The sequence below is a fragment of the Atta cephalotes genome (assembly GCF_000143395.1).
Source record: "Atta cephalotes unplaced genomic scaffold scaffold00005, whole genome shotgun sequence".
NCBI classification, from domain to species: domain Eukaryota; kingdom Metazoa; phylum Arthropoda; class Insecta; order Hymenoptera; family Formicidae; genus Atta; species Atta cephalotes.
Window position 1 is genome coordinate 5,085,129 of NW_012130069.1, and position 12,211 is coordinate 5,097,339.

At 27.6% G+C, this 12,211-nt stretch overlaps 1 protein-coding gene across 1 annotated transcript in view; it reads right to left on the bottom strand.

Annotated features, from left to right (window-relative positions):
* The window catches only part of LOC105626603 (metabotropic glutamate receptor 8-like), a 91,261-nt gene that overhangs the window by 29,449 nt on the left and 49,601 nt on the right, over nucleotides 1–12,211 (bottom strand). Inside the window, exon 5 of the mRNA XM_012207897.1 lies at nucleotides 9,232–9,401. Coding sequence (XP_012063287.1) covers nucleotides 9,232–9,401 — 170 coding nt within the window. The remainder of the gene's footprint in view (nucleotides 1–9,231; nucleotides 9,402–12,211) is intronic.

Below are 12,211 nucleotides of genomic sequence, written 5' to 3' on the forward strand. Positions count from 1 at the left end.
GAGAGAGAGAGAGGGGGGGTCTCCAGAGAGGGAGGGGGGAAAGAGAAAACTCAACGCTTATTCGTGCGTCGGCAATGCTGACCGGAAATCCCTTTCCCTCCTTCATGGAAGTGCATCCGGTGGGTGAACGAAGTTCTGATCGATTAGGACAAATTTTCGCTCGAATAACGCGATGCACATATGGAACCGCGCCGAATGTCATCAAGTGAACCGATCAAAATGTGAATGCAAATTGAATAAATGTCATGTATGCTAATAAATATAACTTTGTATATACTTAACTATGTTTCTAGTTTACATATTTTATAGAAAGAGAGTCATAATTATATAGAAATAATGTATATTAAATAATAAAAAAAGATTGATTAATAATCTTATAAGAGAATATTTTAAAAATGTAATATGAACATTAAAAAGGGTAAATAATATTCATGTAACATTCTAGAAATATTGTGTGTTTATAGAGAAGTTATATCTTTTTTTCATCAATAATTTTAGAATAATAAGTAATTGCACAAAAAGGTCTGATAAAAATTATAATAAATCTGAAAGACGTTGTAAACTGTATTTATTTAGAAAACGATTACTAGTTTTCCAGACAAACTCTAGTATTTTTTTTCTGGTATCTTTTCGTAATACCTGTCACATATAAGATGCAAATTATGTCAAATACAGATATATTTTTTATATAAAACAAGACAAACAAAAAGGAAAGTGAGAAGCAATAGGAACAATAGGAGACGTGACAATGAGAAATTTTCAAATGAAACTTTCCAAATGCCGTAGATGCCATTAATTTTTTGCATGCCACTTTCGTTGTTCGTGGAGAAACTAATCATGAGTTGTCTGCACAACGTGTAAAGTTCGTAAGTGAGCAAGTCTCGGCATTTAGCGTTAATCAGAAGTTTCACACGGAGCGAATCCCCGAGCGTAACGCGGACAAGGGTTGAAGTATGTCGTCTTTGAACAGACATGCGGAACACGTGTACGATGCGATTATCCGTCTCGCAGCTAGGCAAATGGAGAGTAACCAGCGAGAAAGGCCATACATCACGATTTCGATGGACTTACGTCACGGTGCAGGAAGAGCACGTCGGCGAACATTTCGCGAATCGCTGCTGAAGCGGTTAAGCTGATTCGAGTCGAGTCGCCTGCGCTTCTTCGCGCTTCGTTCGCATTTACGTCACTCGCGCAGCCGCGAAAAAGAAGAGCGGACCGAGCAATTTCGCAGCATCGACATTTACGAAAGAGAAAAATGAAGCGGGAAAGAAGAAGCATCTCATACGTCATGAACGTCAAAGAGGAAAAAGCACGCGGGGCGATTTTGTTAAAATATTGATGTCTAAAGAAAATAGAATAAAAACGGTTATCGTTTCCAACGTTTTAATTAATATAGCCAACCTGCCAAATCAGATAAATTATTTACTATTGATATATGATGGTAATATATGACTGTAAATAAATATAAAACAGTTCCCTTAAAATCGATGAATCTTCTTACAAAATATCTTAAAGAAAATCAATGCTATAACAATTTAACAAGCTTATAATGGTTTCAAGTTTTCATCAAAGTAACTTAAAAAACATTTTATATTATCATTTTTATTTATGTTTTATTTTTTTTCCGTAGAAAAAAGAATTCATATAAAATTTATATAAAACCTTCTTAATAAAAAATTGATTATATAACAACAAAACAAATATTTCATCTAATTTCTTCATCTAAAGTTTTAAACTAATTTAATTAAAAAGTTACACATATGCCTTTAGAAATTGGCGATGTAATAATTGAGCTTTTTTAAGCTTGATGTAACAAAATCCTCGTATAATTTATTTGTCGAATGTTTCGGCTAACTTCTAGTCTTCTTCAGCAAGCGTAATATACAAATTTTCCTCTTGTAGGTACACTTCAACATCAAATTTCTCATAATTAATTTGAAAGTTAGATGGTCAACAGTATTTTAACCTCAGCAGCACGTCAAACACAAATTAGTCATATACAAATAATTATTACAACGCAAGTTCTGTACGTGAATTAAAATTTAAGACGACACGACGATAATTAAATAATTAAATAAGACAAGTCGATGATATTCATGTTACGGTGTCAATCATCGTAATGAAAAAAAAGTGTAACTAAACAAAAAGAAGATATGTATGAAGTTTATATATCACTCTCGCTGAAGAAGGCTAGAAGTTAGCCTAGAAATGTTCGACAAATAAATTATCGATACTAATTATACAATTGTGTTACATCAATCTTAAGAAAGCGCAATTATTACATCGCCGATTTCTAAAGGCCCATGTGTAACTTTTTAATTGTTTTTAATGTAAGGAATCTTATTTTATTGTAAGTTGTTAAACTAATTTGTTCTTCTTTCCATAAAAAAATCAACTTTTCCTAGAAAACTACTTCTATATTTAACAGACTTTTAAACTCTCTCCATATGGTTATTAAATCTGTACAATCCATTAGAGTTTTAAGCAAGTTAAATTTCAAGCAAGCATGTTGAGATGTTACATGATGCGAATCTATATGTGTCTACTACATGTGTGTACTACATGTGTGTGTTACGTAAAAAATATTCATAAAGTTTTCATCTTTATGCTGATTACTGGAAATGTAACTTTCTCAGTGTTTAAAATTTATTGAGAATAATAAATTTTCCGACTTTACTCTGTAGGATATAAAAAACAAATAGACAAACTAAAATATTATAGATATGTAGTGACGTATACGACAATAATAATGATTTTTCTTTTTGAAAGAAAAATATTTTGTTTGAGAAGAATATAAACCTAATTTTTTTCTGAAGATGTTTGAAGTATGTACTAATTTTTGTATGGATTTTTCAGCTTTTATTTATATTAAATTAGAAAAAGATTTTCTATAAATATTATATATTAAATATTATATATTAAATGTATAGAAATAACATATATATTCAATTCCCTTTTTAATATTCATTTTTTTTTAATGTTTATTTAATATATTTATTTTTAATATATTTATTTTTATTTAGTATATTTATTGTATTTTTCTTAAAGAGTAGTTTATTTTGCTAGTTCTTGTGTCAACTGCAAGAGCTTGGTTTTATCATAAATGTTTCTTGCATATCGTAGAGCGAGACCTCCATTATTTCCTTGTTATCGATGCGGATGAGAAATGAACTCTTGCACTGCCGGTCGCAGCTGTTCCACATTTAATTCGGCGCTGATTTCTTTGTGTTCAAAGCAACCAGAGATTGCACGCTGAATATCAGACTGTTTTGCGTTTGTTTCTTCTTACGATGAAGAAACGCGCATTGCAGCTTTCTCAAAATGCAAGACTATGACAAAAGATACGACAAAAGATTGAATTTTTCTTTCAGATATTAAAAAAACAGATACTAAAAAAAGATACTAAAAATTTCGCTAGACAATCATAGCATCCAAAACTAAGGAAAGATTAATAACAACATCGAGATCGAAAAAGAAAAAATGTTAATGTATATTAAATAAAAATATATAAATGCATGAGTTAATCGTAGATAATGTATAAAATGGTTATCTGCATTATATTTTAGAAATGCTAGCAATTTTTTTTTTAAGAAAAAAGAAAAAGAGAGAGAAATCTCTTATATTATGTCTCTCATAAGATATAATGTAATAAATCTAATATGTGAAAACGAATGAAAGAATAAGTATATAATAATAATAATAATATAATAAGAATGAATATTAAGTAAATCGTAAGCAGAATAATTAATATTATAAACTATTATGACTAAATTAAACAATAATAATACAACTATCAGCTATTAATATTTATGCTTATTTATATTTAATATTTTTATATTGCATTATTTAAGAAGATATATAATATCACCTTTTTATTCAACTATGAGGTATTCGCACTAAATAAAATGTGCATATGAATAACGTTGTGTCCAAGACAACAAAATAAGAGCTGGCACAAAATTGATTACATATCGTGCAATAGGTATTAGTGAGTAAATATATTATAAATAATTCCATTATTTTGTAAAAATAAGATTTTATAAATGTAACATTCCGAGTTCCCTTTACTCAGAAGTTCCTTTTAATATATTTTCATTTATTTACTTCTCAAATTTTATATTAAATATTTATATTTTAGTAAATACATTAAATGTTCTTACATTAAATTAGAATTTTTTTTTAATTTAGTAAATATAAATATTTTTATAACTAAATATAAAAAGTAATTTTGTTAAAACTGTAAAAATCTAAATCTTTCATTGTCAAAGGTTTGAGTAGTTTATGATCGGGACGATTGTCATAACTTATCTTTTACGCAAAGAATGAAACTACATACATATATCGAGAACAGCGGAAAGTTGCAAGTTTTTGGAAAATTTCCAGATTCTACTACAATAATTCTACATACATATATTGCATAATATTTATTTTTTCTTTGTTTTAAAATTAGTTTTAAAATAACTCCAAAAAAATTATAACAATCTTATGTTTATTGTTATTATTTGACATTATGAAAATTTTATATAAAATATAAAAATAATGTAATGTAATATAAGTCAAAATTAATTTCAAATGTAGCTCTGATTACAGCTATTTAAATTAATTAATTACAGAGATTTTACACAAAGCTAAACTGTTTTATGTGTATTTATGTAAAAAAAAATTTTTTTTAACATACAATACTAACAGAGAATTTTGCAATAACATACGATGCAATTTACTATATTTGTTAGCGTAATCATGGAAACTCGATTTAATAAAGCTTTCGATATCGCTTTTTGTAAAGCGAAAATTTTTTTTTTCAAATAAAGAATTCTGGACTCTCAAGTTTTATAAACAGAACAATAAATGATTGGATTAATGATAATCAATACGCAGTTGTCATGTGTAACTATGAATTTATATCAATTTTTTTTTAAGCTAAAATAATGAACATGAAGAATTAGAAGATTTCGATGTGTTATAATGTTGGCTGTGTATCTTTTTCTCATGTGTATATTTCCTCTCTTTAGTTATTTATTAACGCAACTGAATCGAACAGTTTGCTTGTTCTAGCAAAAATACGCTGAACAAAAAGGTTCACTGGCAGTCGCACACTTTGGAGTGAAGCGTTATGTTTAGTTTTCGACTCTGCGAAGACCACGATTCCTCTCGCGCTTTTGCTTGCTTTCCAATATTTGCTCGACATTGCAAGCCATTCGGTATCGTCGAGAACTTGGTCACCTTCGATGACCATTTTCAACATTGCGAGAAACTTTCGAATAATATTCTATGTTAGGATACGTCTTGCGATTAAATAGATAGCTTTTAAGCGAGAACCGTGGATTTTATGAGAAAAAAGTAAAAACGCAAAGTGCTTTCTAACAGAAAAAAAATATCAAAGGCTGATAAATTTTCTTTAACTGTATAAATTATGAAAATATTAATATAAGCGAGCAATAATAAATAATAGTTATTTATTGTAATTTTTATTAATTTTCACGTAATTATTTTTATAAATATAATATTTAATTACTAGTGCTTGACAAAACTCTTAGCAGAAACCTTTTTTCAATTTTTTTCTTCACGACTACGGAAGAAAGTTTCATAATAAAATAGTAGAATCAGAATTCTTTGCAAGATCTTTTAATAATCCTTTCATTCATCGAAATAAAAACTAATATTAGCATTGTACTCAACAAATATGATTGATTTCAATATTCTGTTCAAACACAGCTCGATTATTTAAATATCAATAGCATACTGACGATGAAAAGATTAAAGCAAAATTGAAAATTGCACACACAGAAAAATACATATTGTACACAAATAATAATTACTTATTTCAAGCATTTTAAAAGTTTGTATATCCGGAAATATTATATTATAAAAATTCATTATGAGAATTATCAAATTTGTTCAAAATATATTCTAAATTTTGATAGTTTAATACTTTAATTAAGATTATTATATTAAAATTCGATTTGTTTATTAAGGGGATCCTAAAGCCGTCTGTGTATTATCGACTAAATCATATAATTTTTGTATAACAAATACTTTTTTCACAGATTGAAAAATTCTTTTCTATTAAAATTCTTTTCTAAGATTAAAGTATACGCATTAATGCATGTTTGTCAAGTGGAATTTGTCGAGAACGATCAAAAATTTGGAAATTGATATATTTTTTTATCATTTCTTAGTGATGTCTCAAGCTGTCAAGTTGTGACAATATTTCCTTGAAAGTTTTGCAACCTGTACTTACAAAATAGTAATTCACAAACACGTAGTTTGCACGACAAACAATAATAATATCGAGTTTTTAGAATTAGACTTAGATGCTTTATCGCGATGAATTTGTTATACAAAAATTGATACGAACGTGCGACTGCGTATATCATAGGTTGCGTGAGATATTGGTGTGATAGTATATAAAGACATGTCGATGCGCTGGAAAAACAATGATCTCTGATGACTTCGGAATTCGAGCTTTGCTTTAGGATTCTCTTAAATTGCTTCTTCGATCAATTTTATAAGATTTCAAAAGAAAATATATTCTTGTTTTGAGTAATAAAAAAACTTTTTTTAAATTTGTAATAAATATATTTTAAAATTATAAAAAAAATTATTCCTTGTTAAACATAACCGTTACTTAAAAGAAATAAAGTAAATTAAGTAATCACTTTTCTTAGAAACAGAATAATATTTTCCTGTGATGCAGTAATGAAAGAACGCTTTTCACTTCATAATAAAATATTGTAAAATAATAGAAATGTAAGAATATACTATGTAAGAATATACATTTCTTAATGAAATTTCTACATAACATCGCGAGTCACAATAATTGCGTTCGTCATTTTCGCTTAATAATTGGTTAAAATAGATTTCCGATTCGCGCGTGTTCAAGCGTTGCAACGCCGATGTAATTACGATCAAAATTTGCAATTACGCGTTGCTTTAGTCCGCAGTTGTCTCCATAATGAATGATGATTTTCCGTCGGGATTTGAATGATAGCTCATAAGGGATTTCGAATGAAATGCGATGCAAGCGCGTGTGTGTGCGCGAATACCAGAAATGTGATGCATGCATTGTCTCTATCACTATATAAATGATTAATAATGCGGTTTTTTGTTTATTCCGTGCTCAACGATTAATTTTATACTTGATTGTTTTGTATTCCATTACTTTGATAATTATTAATTGTAAGAGAATCGCGAAATGGATTTCAGTAAAAGATTAACTATATTTTTTTTAAATATAGTCTAGTAAACAATGTATGTTTGTATGTAACAAGCATATGTTTCAAACGAACGATGTATGTTTAATTGAGTAAATGCGCAATTTTATTAAAAAAAATATTAATAACATCAGAATGATGCGTATCACAAAATTATTCCTGCACGTTGTGCAGGAAATCATTCATAACTTTAACCATCACTTGAATTTATTATAGCAATTTCATAAGACATATAATTAAAAAAACATATAAATAAAAATAATAATGAATGATTAAAATGCAATCGTATACTATCATTGCTAATATTATTAAACCTTTCATGAAAAACTGTCTTCAAATAATACTTTATTTAAACAGTATATATAAAAGAAATCCTTCGGAGCAGCAGATCAGTATCAGACTCCTCTTCGCCCTAATAAAGTAAACTGTAATGTTCACAAAACTTCGATATTATAATAATAAATCAATAAATCTGGACACACAGATCGAAATAATGTGAAACGCACAATTTTCATATCTTATATTTACTTGCAATCTTCAGAAAATAAAGAAACTCTTAGTAAAAATATCGTAAAGTAATAACGAATCATTCCCTTTATAATTACACTGATTTTAACAGTAGTTTTAACACTTTAATAGATTATTTAGCCACAACGTCATATATTTTTTTTCAATAAAAAATTGTATAGAAATTTTTTTTAATTACAAGCGCGAGCGAATCGATTGCACGTTCATCTTCGTTCATCTTTTGCCTAAAAATCAGCGAGTATCGACTTTATAGAACACGAAATTAATCGTTGCTCTGTTATCTCGTCCGCTCGGTTACGCCCCGATTTACTTTTAACTCGTTGAAATGCAGGTCGTTTTAAAAAATCCTTATTCTTTGAACGCGCAGATCAGAGAAGCCTTAAATTTCTCATCCTCTATCCTTCAGCAATTTAATTTTGAGAAACAAATTCATTATTCTGAGAAAGCAAAAATCCATTTAATCTGATAATAATTATACTATACGTGGAAAAAGAATAAAATATACAATATTAAATCGCTTTAGTGATGTTTCTCTTTCGCTCAACCGTAAAATTTTTTCTATGCAATTCAGAATTTAAAATCCTTTTTGTTCGACATCCGTCGGTTTGCACAATTGTTTTTTCACGTTGATTATGCAAAAGATGAATAAGGTTCGTTTAATCGGACGTTTTGTCTTATTATGATGTTTAATAATCTTAATTAGCTTAGAGTGCCAAACGCAACAAACGCACGTACATTTAAACAGCCCATTCCTGTTTGCAGTCATCGACATTCCAATTCATTCAATATTGTTTCTGCCGATATCACATTAGATCTTAGGATAATCGGAAATTACACATTCCATATTATCTGCCTATTATTCCAACGTTATTATATACCAGATTTTAATATAGGAATTTGAAGCGAATTTTATTGCATCAAATATGCTTAAATATGCATATCGTTATGAAACATGAAATAAATTACTCTTAAAATAATGTTTTAAATCGATATTTACTTTGACAATTTCTTTGTTTATGCTTTTTGCGAAGCATAGTAACTTCAGAATTTTTAATTGAACATTGTTTACATAAAACATTGTTTTTCTATCAACAATCTTTTATGCTAAGAAAATTATATGCGTTTCATTATATGTGTATATTTTGAATTTTTACGTTGGATATATGCATTCCTTTCGACGAACACTACAGATATGTTATATAATAAAAATAAGTTACAAAAACTATAATTTGTTCTCGTGTTTGAGAACGTTTCGTCCAATAGAACACGAAAGCACAGTAGAAGGAATAAAAAAAACATTCCTCTCGTAGTCCAGTAATTTCATTTTTCTACTCTGTGTGCAGAAAAGAAAATAAATAAAGCGAGCACACCACATTTTTCATGCGAGACAGATTTCAACAATCGCGCTTTTTGCACAATGTCTTCTCATATCGTATTTTATAGCAACGACCCTATTTAAATGCAACGACATACTCGAGATTAATCCTACCTTATATTATCCTCGTCTACGAATATTATGACTCCTCTGGCGTTATGCTTCGAGCTCAGCCGTTCGATTATTCTATCAAAGTCCTCGGTTTTGGAATTTCTCAGGATCTTCTCACTGACGGCGACACATATGTTGTACTCCGACGAGAGAGCAATGAAACTGGCGATGCCCTGAAAATAGAGTTTCAGCCGCAAATAAATTGCCCGTCTGTCCTACGAGAAATCGAATTTTCGTGATAACATGTGAGTCTGTTTTCTTGGTAAACAATTGGAATATAGCGGAAAATACAATGTATCGTCTCATATTTACATACTTATTTATCGATGATAATAAATTTTCGAAATTTGCATGACATATCGCGGCTATTAAGTAGCATGTTGTGGTTAGAAATGCACAAGAATGCAACAGTACATTTCTATTTTCCTAGAGAATCTTTCACATTTTTACGAAAAAAGTTTTTTGCGATTTATTCTTTCACGTTTTATGCTAAATAAATTAAATATTATATCAAGTATCATAAATTTTGAATGAGATCTGATTCAATTTAAATTTAAAAAAATTTATAACAGTTTTTATTAACATTTAAATTTTATATTAAATTTTAATTTAAATTTTTGGAATAAATCAAATAAATTTTTTATATCATATTTTTTATATCGCATTATTAAAAGATTTAATACGATTTAATGCGATATAAATTAATTAATTAAATTTAATATGTTAACATTATAAATTTGTTTTGTCGATCAATCTATCTATATCTATGCAATTGTTGTACATACGTACAGTTCGAAACGAGATACGACATGACGATCACCAGGATGAACTGCCTGTCTCTCACATTTCTCGCCAAGTATAGTATACACGCAAATAGATACTTCAACGCGGCTCGCCTGTCTTCGCGATAGCGCCCGTGTTTCGTGATATATTTCTACTGTGTATGTGGATGGAAACAAGAAAAGATGGTCGAAGAAGGATGCGGCATGCACCGAGCTTCAACTGCAGGTGTTATCGGCATGTTTCATGGCGCGGCACAATAAAAACTACCACATTTATTACGACATGCCGGATGAAAATGTATTTTTGCAATATCAGAATTTATATAATGATTAGTTCAATAGTTTTCGATATTTTCATGATTTTGAATCCAGTAAACTTTAATATATATGTCAATATAAATATATTATTCTGATTGAAGATACGATAAAACGTTAATTACATGAATTCTGATTATCCAAATCGATTGAATACAGAATCACTAGTATTTATATTTTCAAATAATATAGAAAGTTTAGTAGTTACATACAAGTAAGTTAAGAAAAAATGTCTTATATATTATTTTATATTTATAAATATTATAATTATTTTTATTTAATTTTTATATAATCATAATAACATTATAATATTTTTTAATTTTTATAACATTGTTTTAGGATATAATTTTTCTCTTCAATTAATTCAATTCAATTAATTAAATTTCTGAATTATCCAAATTCTTCTTTATAAATCAATCTTTTTATATAAATTAAACACAAATCTTTTTTATAAATTAATATAAATTTAGTCTGTAGGAATAATTTAAAAAAAAAACTTTAAAAAATTACTTTTTAACTCTATTTTTTAAATTTTGTTAAATATTTTGATTTTTATATAATATTAGATTCAGATCAAAAATATTAGATAACTCTAAATTTTAGAATACAATCCTAATGTATATTATTCATCTACAATTTTCTGTTCGTTAGTATTCAATGTCAATGCAATAAATGAATTTGTAGAGCTATTTCTTTGACAATATTAGGAACTAATATTCTATAGGTTTATTTTAGGTCTTAAGATTCTAGGTCTTAAAGTCTACTTTCTTTTATTGACTACTATCGTGTATATAAGAGTGATTAAGAATTTAAGAAAAAGGAAATTATTAAGATTGTCTACCATCTCCTGCTGTGGAATAAAAAGTTACAATTGTATTGTATTAAAATAAAGTCTTCTTCAAAATTGTATAATAACAATGCTTAGTTATTTCCGAGTTTGTGAAAACTTTTATTTTTATAATCTCTTAATATTTTTTATAAGAAATAAATAGTTTGTAATATACACAATGATTTTTCGGTACTTTACTACAATCGTGTAAAAAAAATTTTTATAACTTTCACAAGTATACAAAAATTAATAAGTGATTCTTATATATTTTAATATCTTTAGAAAGTATTCGTAAAGTGTATTTTAAAAAATTATATATAAATGTTGTAATTAATTATTTGATGCTTCTAATATACTTCAAAGAAAAAAAAACCGCTGAACAAGAATAATCTAATCATTTAAATTAAGGATTAAAATGTAAAATATATGTTTGTAAAATAGATAAAACTTCATAATGGACTTAACATGGACTTTAAAATGCGAACAATAAAATAATTATATGTAATTGCAAAATTAAGCAAAAAGATCTAATTTTTTTATGATTCGAAGAAAATAATCTTGTTGCAAAAATTATATTACTATTGTACTGAAGATTCTTATTCTTTTTATTTTTATATTATCAAAAATATAAATACAGAAAAGATAAAGAAAAATTTAGATAAGTATAATTAAAATTGTAAAAAAATGAAAAAAATTTGAATGAAAAGAATGCGATAAGAAATAAAAATATAAAAGTATAATTTGATGCATTATCTATCTAAATAAAAAATATTAATAAAGGGAGAAAGAAAGATAAACGATATAATTATTCGGGAAGTAATAGAGAGAATTGCTATGACAAGATGTCTTATCGGCCGATTTTCTTAACGAAGTTCACTTTCCTCAACAATTGGTCGCGCTTGACCTCATTTCTTTTTATGTCTAGATTCTGATCTTTTTTTAGATATTTTCCACCTATTACGAGCCTCATTATACGTATTTGCGCTTGGAGACTATTTTGCGTCTCTGACAGTCTACAATTATGGGTAATTTCGTTTTCTAACAAAGCTGCTTCTTT